At 43.9% G+C, this 17921-nt stretch overlaps 1 protein-coding gene across 1 annotated transcript in view; it reads left to right on the top strand.

The window, feature by feature from the left end:
* LOC311147944 (cadherin-4-like) overlaps nt 1-17921 on the top strand; it is a gene marked incomplete at both ends in the record, with an annotated part of 240110 nt that overhangs the window by 162395 nt on the left and 59794 nt on the right. Inside the window, 4 exons of the mRNA XM_084184792.1 lie at nt 7089-7244; nt 10062-10206; nt 12372-12544; nt 15547-15684. Coding sequence (XP_084040918.1) covers nt 7089-7244; nt 10062-10206; nt 12372-12544; nt 15547-15684 — 612 coding nt within the window. The remainder of the gene's footprint in view (nt 1-7088; nt 7245-10061; nt 10207-12371; nt 12545-15546; nt 15685-17921) is intronic.

Genomic DNA, 17921 nt, shown 5'->3' with positions numbered 1-17921 from the left:
TAGTGTACATATAGTCCGGACTATCTATATACCAAAAATGATTAAGATCTGATAATTTGAACATGTATTCACAGGACTTCATTCATGAAATGTGTAAAAATAAATAAAAAAATATCGCATTTGTCCAAAGACTGGGTGGTTCGAGCCCTGAATGCTGATTGTCTGCCAGCCGTGGTATATCAGACCGTATACCATGTGTATGACAAAACATTTATTTTTACTGTCTTATTCCGTTGGTAACCCGTTTATAATAGCAATAAGGCACCTCAGGGGTTTATGGGCTCCCGAGTGGCGCAGCGGTCTAAGGCACTGCATCTCAGTGCTTGAGGCGTCACTACAGACCCCCTGGTTCGATTCCAGGCTGTATCACAACCGGCCGCAATTGTGAGTCCCATAGGGCGGCGCACAATTGGCCCAGCGTCGTCCGGGTTTGGCCGGTGTAGGCCGTCATTGTAAATAAGAATTTGTTCTTAACTAACTTGCCTAGTTAAATAAAGGTTTAAAAAAAAAAAAGCCCAATATACCACGGCTAAGTGTATAACAGCCCTTAGATGTGGTATATTGGCCATATACCACACCCCCTTTGTCCCATTTATAAAATGGCTTCAAATTTGTCCATCAGTAAGTTCAGAGAACAAGTGTATTAAAGGAAATTATACATTTCCATTATGGACATGAATAGGTTAATTTGCTTGCTGCACACTCTACACAACAGCACCTACAGCCAATGAGCTGAGACTCTTACCAAGGAGTTGCAGTCAGTGTCAGAATGGGTCATTAACAATAAACTGGTAAATACATGTAAAACCAAAAGCATTGTATTTGGTTTAAAGCATTATCTTAGCCCTAAACCTCAACTGGAGTTGTGAATAAAGGGTGTGACCATTGAACAAGTCATATCGACAAAGTTGTTGTGAAGATGGGGAGGGGTATGTCTGTTATAAAAAGATGTTCTGCGTTTTTGACATAAAGATCAACTGTACTGGTTGTTCAGGCTCTGGTCTTGTACCATATTGATAATTGTCTTTGCTGCTATAACAGCCTCCACTCTCCTGGGAAGGTTTTCTATATATGTTGGAACATTGCTGCTTCAGCCACAAGAGCATTAGTGAGGTCAGGCACTGATGTTGGGTGATTAGACCTGGGGGGGGGGGGGGGGTAGAAGGATTACTTTTATACTATCCCAGGTATTCCTTAAAGAGGTAGGGTTTCATGTGGTGGTCAATGACTCCGCTGTCCTGGCGTCGTGAGGGAGCTTGTTCCACCATTGGGGTGCCAGAGCAGCGAACAGTTTTGACTGGGCTGAGCGGGAACTGTGCTTCCGCAGAGGTAGGGGGACCAGCAGGCCAGAGGTGGAAGAACGCAATGCCCTCGTTTGGGTGTAGGGACTGATCAGAGCCTGAAGGTAAGGAGGTGCCATTCCTCTCACAGCTCCGTAGGTAAGCACCATGGTCTTGTAGCAGATGCGAGCTTCAACTGGAAGCCAGTGGAGTGTGCGGAGGAGCAGGGTGACGTGAGAGATCTTGGGAAGGTTGAACACTAGACGCGCTGCAGCGTTCTGGATGAGTTGTAGGGGTTTAACGGCACAGGCAGGGAGTCCAGCCAACAGCGAGTTGCAGTAATCCAGATGGGAGATGACAAGTGCCTGGATTAGGACCTGTGCCGCTTCCTGTGTAAGGTAGGGTCGTACTCTACAAATGTTGTAGAGCATGAACCTACAGGATCGGGTCACCGCTTTGATGTTAGCGGAGAATGACAGGGTGTTGTCCAGGGTCACGCCAAGGTTCTTTGCACTCTGGGAGGAGGACACAACGGAGTTGTCAACCGTGATGGCGAGATCATGGAGCGGGCAGTCCTTCCCCGGGAGGAAGAGCAGCTCCGTCTTGCCGAGGTTCAGCTTGAGGTGGCGATCCGACATCCACACTGATATGTCTGCCAGACATGCAGAGATGCGATTCGCCACCTGGTTATCAGAAGGGGGAAAGGAGACGATTCATTGTGTGTCGTCTGCGTAGCAATGATAGGAGAGACCATGTGAGGATATGACAGAGCCAAGTGACTTGGTGTATAGAGAGAATAGTAGAGGGCCTAGAACTCAGCCCTGGGGGACACCAGTGGTGAGAGCGCGTGGTGCGGAGACAGATTCACACCACTCCAGCCGACGCTTGGCATTGCGCATGGTGATCTTAGGCTTGTGTGCGGCTGCTCGGCCATGGAAACCCATTTCATGAAGCTCCCGACGAACAGTTATTGTGCTGACGTTGCTTCCAGAGGCAGTTTGGAACTCGGTAGTGAGTGTTTTAGCCGAGGACAGACGATTTTTACACGCTACGCGCTTCAGCACTCGGCAGTCCCGTTCTGTGTGTTTGTGTGGCCTACCACTTCTTGACTGAGCTGTTGTTGCTCCTAGATGTTTCCACTTCACAATAACAGCACTTACAGTTGACCGGGGCAGCGCAGAAATATGACAAACTGACTTGTTGGAAAGGTGGCATCCTATGACGGTGCCACGTTGAAAGTCACTGAGCTCTACAGTAAGGCCATTCTACTGCCAGTGTTTTTGTCTATGGAGATTGCATGGCTGTGTGCTTGATTTATACACCTGTCAGCAATTGGTGTGGCTGAAATAGCCGAATCCACTAAGCGGTGTCCACATAATTTTGTATTTATAGTGTACAGTGCCTTGCAAAAGTATTCATCCCAATTGGCGTTTTTCCTATTTTGTTGCATTACAACCTGCATTTTAAATGGATTTATATTTGGATTTCATGTAATGGACATACACGAAATAGCCCAAATTGTTGAAGTAAAATTAAAAATTTACTTGTTTCAAAATATTCTACAAAATAAATAACGGAAAAGTGGTGCGTGCATATGTATTCACCCCTTTGCTATGAAGCACCTAATTAAGATCTAGTGCAACCAATTACCTTCAGAAGTCACATAATTAGTTAAATAAAGTCCACGTGTGTGCAATCTAAGTGTCACATGATCTCAGTATATACAGTTGAAGTCGGAAGTTTACATACACTTAGGTTGGAATCATTAAAACCCGTTTTTCAACCACTTCATCCACAACAAACTATAGTTTTGGCAAGTCGGTTAGGACATCTACTTTTTGCATGACACAAGTAATTTTTCCAACAATTGTTACACACAGATTATTTCACTTATAATTCACTGTATCACAATTACAGTGGGTCAGAAGTTTACATACACTAAGTTGACTGTGCCTTTAAACAGCTTGGAAAATTCCAGAAAATGATGTCATGGCTTTAGAAGCTTCTGATAGGCTAATTGACATCATTTGAGTCAATTGGAGGTGTACCTGTGGATGTATTTCAAGGCCTACCTTCAAACTCAGGGCCTCTTTGCTTGACATCATGGGAAAATCAAAAGAAATCAGCCAAGACCTCAGAAAGAAATGTGTAGACCTCCACAAGCCTGGTTCATCCTTGGGAGCAATTTCCAAACGCCTGAAGGTACCACGTTCATCTGTACAAACAATAGTACGCAAGTATATACACTATGGGACCACGCAGCCATCATACCGCACAGGATGGAGATGCGTTCTTTCTCCTAGAGATGAACGTACTTTAGTGCAAAAAGTGCAAATCAATCCCAGACCTTGTGAAGATGCAGGAGGAAAAAAGTACAAAAGTATCTATATCCACAGTAAAACAAGTCCTATATCGACATAACCTGAAAGGTCGCTCAGCAAGGAAGAAGCCACTGCTCCAAAACTGCCATAAAAAAGCCAGACTATGGTTTGCAACTGCACATGGGGACAAAGATCTTACTTTTTGGAGAAATTTCCTCTGGTCTGATGAAACAAAAATAGAACTGTTTGGCCATAATGACCATCGTTATGTTTGTTGGAAAAAGGGGGGCGCTTGCAAGCTGAAGAACACCATCCCAACCGTGAAGCACGGGGGTGGCAGCATCATGCTGTGGGGATGCTTTGCTGCAGGAGGGACTGGTGCACTTCACAAAATAGATGGCATCATGAGGAAGGAAAATGATGTGGATATATTGAAGCAACATCACAAGACATCAGTCAGGAAGTTAAAGCTTGTTCGCAAATGGGTCTTCCAAATGGACAATGACCCCAAGCATACTTCCAAAGTTGTGGCAAAATGGCTTAAGGACAACAAAGTCAAGGTGTTGGAGTGGCCATCACAAAGCCCTGACCTCAATCCTATAAAACATTTTTGGGAAGAACTGAAAAAGTGTGTGTGAGCAAGGAGGCCTATAATCTTGACTCAGTTACACTAGCTTTGTCAGGAGGAATGGGCCAAAATTCACCCAACTTATTGTGGGAAGCTTGTGGAAGGCTACCCGAAACGTTTGACCCAAGTTAAACAATTTAAAGGCAATGCTACCAAATACTAGTTGAGTGTATGTGAACTTCTGACCCCACTGGGAATGTGATGAAATAAATAAAAGCTGAAAGAAATCATTCTCTCTACTATTATTCTGACATTTCACATTCTTAAAATAAAGTGGTGATCCTAACTGACCTAAGACAGGGAATCTTTACTAGGATTAAATGTCAGGAATTGTGAAAAACATAGTTTAAATGTATTTGGCTAAGGTGTATGTAAACTTCCGACTTCAACTGTATACACCTGTTCTGAAAGGCCCCAGAGTCTGCAACACCACTAAGCAAGGGGCACCACCAAGCAAGCTGCACCATGAAGACCAAGGAGCTCTCCAAACAGGTCAGGGACAAAGTTGTGGAGAAGTACAGATCAGGGTTGGGTTATAAAAAAATATCCGAAACTTTGAACATCCCACAGAGTTCCATTAAATCCATTATTAAAAAATTTAAAGAATATGGCACGCCCACCAAAACTCACAGACCAGGCAAGGAGGGCATTAATCAGAGCGGCAACAAAGAGATCAAAGATAACCCTGAAGGAGCTGCAAAGCTCCACAGCGGAGATGGGAGTATCTGACAATAGGACCACTTTAAGCTGTACACGCTACAGAGTTGAGCTTTACGGAAGAGTGGCCAGAAAAAAGCCATTGCTTAAAGAAAAAAATAAGCAAACCCGTTTGGTGTTCGCCAAAAGCCATGTGGGAGACTCCCCAAACATATGGAAGAAGGTATTCTGGTCAGATGGCCATCAAGGAAAACGCAATGTCTGGCGCAAACCCAACACCTCTCATCACCCCGAGAGCACCATCTCCACAGTGAAGCATGGTGGTGGGAGCATCACACTGTGGGAATGTTTTTAATCGGCAGGGACTTGGAAACTGGTCAGAATTGAAGGAATGATGGATGGCGCTAAATACAGGGAAATTCTTGAGGGAAACCTGTTTCAGTCTTCCAGAGATTTGAGACTGGGACGGAGGTTCACCTTCCAGCAGGACTTTGACCCTAAGCATACTGCTAAAGCAACACTCGAGGGTTTAAGGGGAAACATTTAAATGTCTTGGAATGGCCTAGTCAAAACCCAGACTTCAATCCAATTGAGAAGCTGTGGTATAACTTAAAGATTGCTGTACACCAGCGGAACCCATCCAACTTGAAGGAGCTGGAGCAGTTTTGCCTTGAAGAATGGGCAAAAATCCCAGTGGCTAGATGTGCCATGATTATAGAGACATACCCCAAGAGCCTTGCAGCTGTAATTGCTGTAAAAGGTGGCTCTACAAAGTATTGACTTTGGGGGGACGAATAGTTATGCACGCTCAAGTTTTCTGTTTCTTTGTCTTATTTCTTGTTTGTTTCACCCAAAAAAATATTTTGCATCTTCAAAGTGGTAGGCATGTTGTGTAAATCAAATGATACAAACGCCCAAAAAAGCCATTTTAATTCCAGGTTTTAAGGCAACAAAATAGGAAAAATGCCAAGGGGGGTGAATACTTTCGCAAGCCACTGTACATACCCCACCAGACACGCCACTATGGGTTTCTTCACTGTACCCAAACCAAAAACAGATTTAATGCGTCGCTCAGTTATGTATAGAGCCATGTCATTGTGGAATTTTCCGCCACCAGAGGTTACTCAGGCAAAAAATAAGCTTAGCTTTAAGAAACGGATAAAAAACATATTGTATCACTGTGCCTCTCCTCTTTCTAAAGTTCTAATTTAACTGTATATAAGAATATGAATATGCAATAATGAAGTGTGTAAGTAGTATTTTTGCTGTCTCTTGGTGTCTTTCCAATATATTACTTATTTTTTTATATATATATTTTTTTAAATGTAATTTGTATTTATTTATCTATTTATTTGTATTTAATGTCCTTTGTCATGTATTTGTACATTTTATGTGGACCCCAGGAAGTGTAGCTGCTGCACGTGCAGTAGCTAATGGGGATCCTAATAAACTAAACTAAACTAAACTTCCTTAATTACAGTGTTTACAAGAAGAGTCTGACATTTTCATTTTCTTATTTGTCTTTCTTTGCTCACGTTGTGACAGCATTCGAAGCACAGTCCCTGTAAGAGCTGTTTATTAAAACTCCAGCTGTCAAGCAGAAGAAAAATGCTCTTTGCAAATGTATGTTGATTTCTTTTTCTATCCCCTGAAAGAAAGAAAAATATTGAATTTCCAGTTAGAAGTACTCCAGTTGTGCCAAAGAGAACGCGTTCTGCAATTCTGTAGAACTATTGAAATTCACAGCTATAGCTGGGAGTGCTGAGTTATGATGGATGTGTTTGTTTGTGTGTTTGTGTTTGTGTATGTGTGTGTGCGAGCGTGCCTGTGTGTGTGTCTCTTTGATGAATTTACAATATCTGTTGATTGTCCCCTGGCTCTGGCCCACGGTATCATTGGTCTCCCAGCCTGTATATGATGATCTAGTCCTGGAATAAACACTTAACCAATCACACCAATGGATGCAGTGGCATGGAGGATATTATGGTGTACTGTCAATGTGTGATACTTTTCTATGCGGCATCACCATCTACTACTAAGGAACTAACACATATTTCAAAACACACTGTCAAGGCAATGTTATTACTCCAATCTCCCATATTACTCAATGATTGAATGTGCTTTGAAAGATGAAACCAATTTCAGAAACAGTAGTAGACCACAGAGTAAAAACTGACATTGCGTTACTGTGTTTTGTTGCAGATCCGGTCGGACCAGGACCGTAACATCTCCATCCGGTACAGTATCACAGGGGTGGGAGCGGACCAGCCACCCAATGAGGTGTTCAGTATCGACCCTGTTGCCGGGAAGATGTTCGTCACCAAACCTCTGGACCGAGAGAGGAGATCATCTTACCATGTGAGTCACACACACGCATTCACGCACACACACACACACACACACACACACACACACACACACACACACACACACACACACACACACACACACACACACCTGTGTAATGAGTTAGTGACAGGCTGGCAGGTTGTCCAGATGGATTATTGATTGAGAGAGTGAAGGCTGAGGCTAGCTACACCCACATGACATTTAACAAGTACCAACACTCTCCCTACAGACCATGAGAATGACTCTACCACAGTTGCTCACACACTCACACATGCTTCGCTCTACAATTGCGTATCTCTCTTCTCCTTGCTCCTCACACCTCTCCCTCTGTCTGCCATGTATTTGTTGGACTGAACTCTGTCTAAGTTACAGTCCCAGTGAGCTCGGAGGTCCAGCTTTCCATTAAGAGGCTGAGCTCGGCAGATTTATGCGCAGGAGGATGCAGGATCGATGGGGTGATTTGTTAGGAAAGGCCCAGGCTTGGTGACGTCTGCTTGACTTAAATCTCAGTCCCAGGCTGGATGGAGGAGAATAGCATCCTCTAACTGTACAACAGTTGGGTGAGGTGAGGGGGCAGGAAGACAGGCTGAGGAAGAGATAAAGATTTCAGTGTGGACAGAATGAGAGCTGGACCTGTGTCTCTGTCAGACATCAGTAAAGAACTGAATGTAGCCACACAGTCAGCAGCTATACGTTATCCTTTACGTAAGTAAGACTAACAGAACATGAGCTATGAAACATACAATCTAGCTTTGTTTTCAGAAAAAATATGTTGTGGTAAAAGTTATCTTTCATCATCTTACAACTGTAATATCCTTGAAGATGACTAATACTTCCTCAGAGTGTCTTTGTAGGCAGCTTTTTCATCCAACATTGGGTATTAATGTGATTTCATAACACGGATTAAACAAAGACACTAGAAAAGTTTGGAGACCAAAACTTTCTTATCTTCAAAATAAGCACACTCCGATTCATAGCAGGCCAGGGCATCCAATCAGATAAAATAAATAATTTATAAAAAGGAAGAAGTCAGTGTTCTGGGTGTTGTGTTATCTCCATTGGATGCTTGGCCTGTGCCAAGTGCTGGGCTCCACGGTGCGTGGCATGGTGAGTGCTGTTTCCTCCCTCGTCCCCCGGTCCATTTCAAGATGATAACTTTCATTCGGACCCAGAATTACATCTTGGCTTCTTTAAACACGACTGGTAATCTATTACTGGCGGTGTTATTGAAAGAGATTGTGGGCGCCGCATGGCGCAGCGCAGGGGGAGAGATAAGGGCTTGCGGGCTCCCAGTCTGCAGTGTAGGAGAGTTCCAGTGCAGTGCTCGTATATTGGAAGCAGGGCCAGATCAGACAATACAGAAGAAAAAGTAAAGTCAAATTAACCTTTGGGAGACCTGCCGATGTAATTTTTGTAAGGTGCAGAGAGGAGAGGAGAGGGGAGCGCAGGGCAGCGAAGAGAGGGAGGGAGAGAGATTGGAGAGGATGTTCACCTGTCTTAGAGGATGGAAGTGGATGGAGCTTCCTCCTGATTCTATTTCCCGTCACAAGGCCACAACCCTCCGGTTGAGGCATCGCTATGTCCGTCCTATCAGAAGCATTGAAATGGAGAGGCTCTGCGGCTCCAGCTTTTATATTCCTCTCCTATCGTAACTTATTTTTTTCTCTTCTCCGCTTCAATCCTTTCTACCTTGTTTTCACTTCGTCCCTCTCCTCCCCTCACACCTCTTTCCCTCCTCCCCTCCCCTCCTCTCCTCCCCTCTCCCCATTCTGTCTTTTGAAGGTTATACCCTGAGTCTTACTACGTCCGCTCCAGTATCCTGTTGATAGTCATCTCAGACATTCTAACAGGCTACATATTTGCCAGCCTTAGCCTGTAGCAGTGGGATGTTAATCCAGGGGTCCCATATGTAATTCCTAAACCTTCCCTATTTCATGCAGTCTAAAGGGGTATTGTTGAATAAATCATCATCATTGATTTAAAACATGCTAGTGAGGTCAAATAGCAGTATATTCAGTAACTCCCTGATTTTACAGAGAGATCTGAAAATATATTTTGTTTTATTTTTCGAATTGAGTCTGTTAGTTTGACTCTCTCCCTGGGTGCAGTAAAAACATAGCGTAGATGTTTATTGAATCATAATAGATCCTCTATAACTGAGTTATATTACCAGCATTTTTCTCCTGCAGTTTTCTTTATCAAAACATTTTGCTTTCAGATATCTGGACATGCTTTCCAGCCTGTATCGATTTGGGTATTATTCCATGTCCAAACTTTGTTTGAAACCCTAGAGTTGGCTTCTGCTATTGATCTAGGATAGGACACAGCATCAAATTGCTGTGTTTGTGATGTTGGCTAGAGGTTAAGAGATTTTGGGATTCCCCTTCAAATAAACCAACCACAGAATGTTGGACTGAGATCCAAGAAGACCAGGAGAAGAAGGAAACAAACAAATAATATTTTTAAGGGAAGTTTGTTGTGTTTGTTCAGAGGATTAGGTGTTGGAGATAAGAATGGACAAAATTGTAGTGACATTTCTCTCCCAGAACTTTACATTTAAATGAAATGTAATCATAGTTGTTGTTTTTTTGGTATATATTATTGGTGCTGGGTGCCCATTGGTCTGCACTATTGATGTATACAATGCAACATTGTTTATTTCTCTCTGTTCCTGTTGTTTTTCAGAAATATGCCTTAATGCAGTGTAAATTACTGGTTGCCACACTGCATATCAAGCATATCACGTTACCGATGTTGAGTTTGTTAATGGCAACATAACTGACCCTCTCTCTCTCTGTCTGTCTCTCTGTCTCTCTCTCCCCCCAGCTTCGTGCCCATGCGGTGAACATGAATGGTGAGCGGGTGGAGAGCCCCATAGACCTGTACATCTATGTCATAGACATGAACGACAACCGGCCTGAGTTCAAGAACCAGGTCTACAACGGCTCTGTGGATGAGGGCTCCAAGCCAGGTAAACACAGGAAGGAAGGGAGGGATAAAACACCACTTCTTTCTCACAAACATGGACGGAAGAAAGTTACTACATAAATCACACTGCAGAGAATAGTGAGTTTTAAAACAGTCTTTGTACATTCCTTTGCTATTCTGTGTGAGAACAATAGAGCCAAAGAGGATACCATTCAGGGCTTTTATGTTTTTTATTTTTTATAGATTAATTCTGCTTCACATTCCACTTGATGTAGCCCAGAGGCATTTATTCAGATGGAGGGCTTCTGTCCTGCAGTGTGTTCATTTAGCCAGCTATAGTGCTGGGCAGCATGGCCATAAAGCTGTGGATGGTGTGGCTGGAGAGGATATTGAGGATTAAATGTACCAAGCTGTTGCTGTAGCTCCACTGACTCATTTCATGTGTTCCCTCACGAGGGAGATGAGCTTTGTGTGTGTGTGTAAATGTGTTTGTGTGCATGTGTGTGTGAAAAATTGAGAAAAAGGCTGATGAGCCAGGTCTTATTGCACAGGTGGTGATCTGAAATCTGAAGAGGTTTCCAGGGGCTAGCTGTACTTTACTTTTCTCACTAATGCTCTCTTTCTTTCACTTTTTTCACTCTGAACTGATTTTGAAACAAACTCTCCCACACACACACACACACACACACACACACACACACATCCCCAAACCTCGGCGGTAGCATGCAGCCGAACAATAATCATTAAAAAAATAGTTTTGGAATCTAGAGCTCCAGTGGTTTCAGTGGGAAGCCAATTACAGAGTTGAATTAGTTTTCAAATTAAAGAGTCATTTAGGGCCCTAATCCTGTCAGGCACAGAGTAGGATGCCCGTAGAAAGGGTCCACATTAAGCCCTCTAAGAGCGGCGTTTAATAAAATTACCCAGGCGATGGGTGACACGGTGTGAGTCTCCATCTCTCCTCCCTCTTTTTCTCCAAAAAGGGAGACAGAGAGAGAAAAATGGGTGGAAGATTGATACTTTCCCTCGTTGGAACCAAACCAAACGCAAAGCCCCTTTCTGCCTGTCCTTTATCTCTCATTGTGTTCCTCTGGTCTTTCTTCCACTCCTTTGGAATCCTCCTTCTCTTTCCTCTTCCCCATTGACAAATGCTGCTTTGAAATGTAATGGAGTTTGAAATGGGGGCTGTGGTGTGAATTATCTCCGGACGGGGCCTGTCACTGGGATGATATCACTATCTCTGGTAATTAGAATTGGATGGAAACTACTGCTGGAGAGGAGAGGACAGAGAGAGAAAAGAGAAACAGAGACTGGGACAGAGAGAGAGAGAGAGAGAGAGAGAGAAGAGCGTAAAAAGGGATTGAGAGAGAGTGAGAGATCAGTGTGTGTGTGTGTGAACCAAGGTAAACAAAAAAATAAAAATAAAAATACACACCCGTTTGAAAAACTACAACTATACTGAAACTATTATATTTGACTCCAAAACAACATAAAACAAAAACCATCATGAATTATGTTCAATTTAGTACTTTTTTTTTTATGTTGGGGTTTTCAAGCTTTTTTTTTCTAATGGGGTTTTCAAGATTCTGAGTCTGGCGGGTCACATTGAGATTTACTTTACTTTAAAGGTATACTCAGCGAGATGACGTTGCCACGAGCAGCACCGCAAATATTGGTCGCGTTCCCCTGCTCAGACGTTGCATGCATCAACCAGAGGTTGCGTACAACGTCATCAACTGCGCAGTCGGGCACCAGATTGCTATAACATGTTGTCATGTTTCTCTGCTCAGACATTGCTGAAGCCTGACAGATCTTATACCACCTAGATAGGTATTATACAGTGCCTTGCAAAAGTATTCATCCCCCTTGGCGTTTTTCCTATTTTGTTGCGTTACAACCTGTAATTTAAATGGATTTTTATTTGGATTTCATGTAATGGACATACACAAAATAGCCCAAATTGGTGAAGTGAAATGAAAAGAATAACTTGTTTCGAAAACGTGCGCTTAAAAGTGCGGTTCCATGTGGTGAAGAAATGGTGACGCAAACAAAATTCATGCCGATAAACCTGTCACGCGTTATTAACGCATTAACTTTGACAGCCCTAATAAAAACACAAAACTATAATAACCTTGGTTTGAATGTGTTTGCATTTGTCTGTCCCAGTGTACAGTACGCCCGGACTGACTGTTGCCTCCTCTTCCTCAGGTACATTTGTGATGCACCTGGCAGCCTTTGATAATGATGACAACACCACGGCCAATGGGATGGTGCGCTACCGGATCCTCTCCCAGACGCCACACAGCCCCATCCCCAACATGTTCACCATCAACAGCGAGACCGGAGACATCATCACCGTGGCAGCAGGCCTCGACCGCGAGGTCAGTAACCCTGGTGGGATGTGTTCTCACTGAAAAGTAGAGAGTCTTCCTGGTCAGGTCAAAACAACTCCTGGCCCTCCACATAAGAAATGAGGATAATGTAATTAAATGAAGGTTCATTTCCCACAGTGTGTTTGTGTTGTGGTAATAGCAGTGCTGGAACTGCCTCCGGGAAAGACTTCTGCAACAGAATCAGGCGGTGTGTTGTTTGTAGGCTATTTACATTGTATTTTTCAACTCAACTCCATCTTTGGGTCTTAGGGTGTGTGCGGTTGTAGCCCATCTAGCATGTTCTTCATGGGTGTCTGTCACCACACGTCATGCGCTGCTCAGCGTTTTCCAAGCCGTCCCCCGGAGGTCACCTTGTTTATGGAGCTGTCACGTTATGACAACATCCTAACATCTTTATTTAAGTGACACGGATGTTCCTGTGACAACACCATCAACGCCCTAAAGGGAATCTCTCTGCTGCATCACCCTAGCCACCTGTCACTGCAGACAGACCTATTAACAACGCATCATGGAGCCTTCAGTTGTGTGTGTGTGTGTGTGTGTGTGTGTGTGTGTGTGAGAGAGAGAGATAGCACCCTTGACACCTGTCAAACACACAGGAAGGAAGAGACAGGCTGATGAGTTGGACATGGAAATAGAAAACATAGGAAGGGAGGGATGAGAGATAACAGAGTGATACAGAGAGGGAACAATATGGGAGATAGACAAGGAAGGAAGGGAGGGATGGATAGAAAATTAGAGAAATTGATGAAGACAGAGGAAACAGTTTAGCTTAACCGCTGTTGTTGTTCAATATCTATTTTATCTGAACACTGCCAATCCAACCTGATTCATTCCCAATGTTGGATTATAGCTAATAAACGCACGCACACACACACACACACACACACACACACACACACACACACACACACACACACACACACACACACACACACACACACACACACACACACACACACACACACACACACACACACACACACACACATACACACACACACACACACACACACACACACACAAACCCACACACAATCTTTCTGTTGGCGCACACCAATGTATGTACCTCAGAAGGTTTCCTCCATCACTCCCATAGAGAACAGATAAGAACGCCCTTAACCTTGCAGAAATCTGAGTGCATATATACATAAACATGAATAATTAACAGAACAGGAGGCTGACAGAGAGCGAATGAGAGAGTGGTACAGGCTTCGCTGTTACTCTAGCCCAGTTTTCAGAGTTCGGCTACAGTTCCATAAGGTCTCTCTACCTGCCTTTCCTCAAGAGAGTCCAGTTTAAAGGAGGTTTTCTCCAAGAAGCCAGATGTCTAAGTGTGCCCCCTCTCTGATCTATCACTTTCTCCCCTGACTCCTCTCCCCTACCACACATGCCTTTCAACACTTTCCCTTCTTCCTCACTCTTCCCATTCATCGTTATAGTCCTCTTATCCTCTCGCTTTCCTTCTTCTTCGTCTTTTTTTACCTGTACTCAGCTCATCCCAGCCTCTGTTCTCTTTTCTCATTCCCTTTGTTTCTTCATGGCCGAGGAACGGTAGACTCAATGACAGCAGCTCTGTAGAGAAGCAGCTAGTACAGTACAGGACAGTGTGGTGTGAAAGGGTGTAGTGTGGAGAGTAGTTAGTGATGTGTCGTGGTTTAGAGAGGTTGCGAGGTGCTCTACATAATTAGTGACTTGTCTAATTAGTAGGCCTGCTGTACACACTGTAGATCCTCACTGATGGGACTGGCGGGCCAGCTAGGGCTCCTAAACAAGATGTGTGTGTGTGTGTTTGTGTTCATGTGAGCGCACATCTGTGTGTGCATGTGTTGATGTGAATGTGTGTGTGGTTATGGGGGGTCGAGAGGCTGCTGAGCAGAGCTGAGCTGAGCTGTCTAATCCTCCTGATGTGGAGTCAAAGTCTAATTGGGATATTTACTCAGTAATTAGCATGTGAGGGAGACACTGTGAGTGTAATTGGGAATCCCAGGGAAGAGACACATTATCCTGACAGCTCCCAGGTCCCATCCCCCTTACCTGCCTGCCTGCCTGACTGCAGCCTGGGACAGGGGGAGAGAGGGAGGGACACACACACACAAACAAACTCAAACACACTTTTATAAAAACACATACAATCATATCTCTGTGAATAGTGCAGCATTCTAAGGTGAATCGGCTGGTTTCAGCACCATGGACAGCTCAGCAGAGCAGGACCATGGACAGCTCTTACATGGGCTGTTGTGTAAAGCTGTGACACGTTCAGCTTCTCTCAGCTGATACTTAACTCTCCACCATTCTGGAGCACATTTCCACACAAAATGGTTGCTATGCAGTGCCCAGTTGGGTACAATTCTAGGCTGCACATAGGAGAGCTGGTTGCCCCCAACGCAACACTTGAGGAAAGAAGAACATTACCCAATTTCAAAAAAACGGCAAAGCAACCGTGTGAAGTGTAGAGGGAGGAGGTAAGAAGATGGAGGGAACATTTCTCTGTGTTCCCCCAGCAAGGAGACTCTGTGCTGTTCTGTACAGACAGCTCCAAGAACACTTCCAGTGTTCCTTTTCACAGTGCCTGGGCTCCCATTAAGGTGAGTGATGGGGCCTGAGGTAGGGGCCAAGGTAGGGGAGGGAGAACAGGGGAGGGGACAGTCATGGGAGGGGATAAACGAGCCATGTTGCTTCTAATTTCGTCAGAGACATACCGGACCCACACTGGCAAAGCAGTTACCGGGCTAAATGTTTGTTGATGAGAGAACCACAGTGGGTGTAGAGGCAACCTAACGTCTGTGAGAGACAGACAAAATATGTGTTGTGTAAAATGGTTTATTATTTCTGCACAACCTAAAGAAGAGGATACATTGACCTCCTTGTATTCATTATGCAGTTTTGTATATTTGACCATTGAGTGCTTTGTTTCACTGTGTGTACGTTTGATCACTGGTTGCTCTTCTTAACTGTCTCTCTCTTCTCTCTGTGTGTTTGTCCTGTAGAAAGTGTCCCAGTACAGCATCATAGTCCAGGCCACGGACATGGAGGGCAACCTGAACTTTGGCCTGTCCAACACGGCCACCGCCATCATCTCTGTCACAGACATCAACGACAACCCACCGGAGCTCACCTCCAGAACCGTGAGTAGAGAGTAGGGCTGTTGCGATGACCGTATTACCGCCTCAACGGCGGTCATGAGACATGACCACAGTAAAATTCCACGTGACCGTTGAGTCACGGTAATCTCCTCTTATGCACTCTGGACATGTGTTGGTAGTATCCAACTTGCTAATGCCCTGGTACTCAAGGCTCAATTGTCCTTCTAACCATTCTGACATCAATGCAATAAAAAAATCCCCTCAGACACTTATCAACAAAACAGTATTGTGTTTTTAAAACTCACCTCACTTTGATTGATCAATTTGAAGAAAGAAGTTCAACAACAGGTTGAAACTGAGTGGAAAACATTATAATTGTGGGCATTGTTTCAAAGACTATCAACGAAATGGACATGCTTTCTAAGGTGATGATTAATTCAAAACACTGATATGCATATTAGACCTTATACATATGCATAAGCCTATATATGAGCCCAAGCCTGAAAAAGAAACGTAATTAAAATAATGATTGTGCTGTTCGTTATACAATACATAGCCTACCGCATATTACGCACCACAGAAAAACATTTTTAAAAAATGATTTAAGATGTCTTTAATTGGTCTAGCTTATATTACAAAATTAAACAAATTCTGGTCATCGCCTTTGAGTGTGGACTGTATTATTATGCATACTGGATGGACTGGTTCCCTTATGCTACACTCCAAAGTTTATATTCATGAGTCTGGGAGAGAACATATACAGTGAGGGAAAAAAGTATTTGATCCCCTGCTGATTTTGTACGTTTGCCCACTGACAAAGACATGATCAGTCTATAATTTTTATGGTAGGTTTATTTGAACAGTGAGAGACAGAATAACAACAACAAAATCCAGAAAAACACATGTCAAAAATGTTATAAATTGATTTCCATTTTAAAGAGGGAAATAAGTATTTGACCCCTCTGCAAAACATGACTTAGTACTTGGTGGGAATCACAGAGGTCAGACGTTTCTTGTAGTTGGCCACCAGGTTTGCACACATCTCAGGAGGGATTTTGTCCCACTCCTCTTTGCAGATCTTCTCCAAGTCATTAAGGTTTCGAGCCTGACATTTGGCAACTCGAACGTTCAGCTCCCTCCACAGATTTTCTATGGGATTAAGGTCTGGAGACTGGCTAGGCCACTCCAGGACCTTAATGTGCTTCTTCTTGAGCCACTCCTTTGTTGCCTTGGCCGTGTGTTTTGGGTCATTGTCATGCTGGAATACCCATCCACTACCCATTTTCAATGCCCTGGCTGAGGGAAGGAGGTTCTCACCCAAGATTTGACGGTACATGGCCCCGTCCATCGTCCCTTTGATGCGGTGAAGTTGTCCTGTCCCCTTAGCAGAAAAACACCCCCAAAGCATAATGTTTCCACCTCCATGTTTGACGGTGGGGGTGGTGTTCTTGGGGTCATAGGCAGCATTCCTCCTCCTCCAAACACAGCGAGTTGAGTTGATGCCAAAGAGCTCGATTTTGGTCTCATCTGACCACAACACTTTCACCCAGTTCTCCTCTGAATCATTCAGATGTTCATTGGCAAACTTCAGACGGGCCTGTATATGTGCTTTCTTGAGCAGGGGGACCTTGCGGGCGCTGCAGGATTTCAGTCCTTCACGGCGTAGTGTGTTACCAATTGTTTTCTTGGTGACTATGGTCCTAGCTGCCTTGAGATCACTGACAAGATCCTCCCGTGTAGTTCTGGGCTGATTCCTCACCGTTCTTTTGTGTTTCTTCCATTTGCGAATAATCGCACCAACTGTTATCACCTTCTCACCAAGCTGCTTGGCGATGGTCTTGTAGCCCATTCCAGCCTTGTGTAGGTCTACAATCTTGTCCCTGACATCCTTGGAGAGCTCTTTGGTCTTGGCCATGGTGGAGAGTTTGGAATCTGATTGATTAATTGCTTCTGTGGACAGGTGTCTTTTATACAGGTAACAAACTGAGATTAGGAGCACTACCTTTAAGAATGTGCTCCTATTCTCAGCTCGTTACCTGTATAAAAGACACCTGGGAACCAGATATTTTTCTGATTGAGAGGGGGTAAAATACTTATTTCCCTCATTAAAATGCAAATCAATTTATAACATTTTTGACATGCGTTTTTCTGGATTTCTTTGTTGTAATTCTGTTCTTTGTCAGTGGGCAAACGTACAAAATCAGCAGGGGATCAAATACTTTTTTCCCTCACTGTAGGCCTAGGCGATGCTATTGGTTCATTGATTGTGCAGGGCGGTT

The sequence above is a fragment of the Coregonus lavaretus genome, assembly GCF_964263955.1.
Source record: "Coregonus lavaretus genome assembly, chromosome: 20".
Classification (NCBI taxonomy): Eukaryota; Metazoa; Chordata; class Actinopteri; order Salmoniformes; family Salmonidae; genus Coregonus; species Coregonus lavaretus.
Note: the sequence above shows the minus strand (reverse complement) of the source record. Positions and strands in the feature narration are given on the sequence as shown.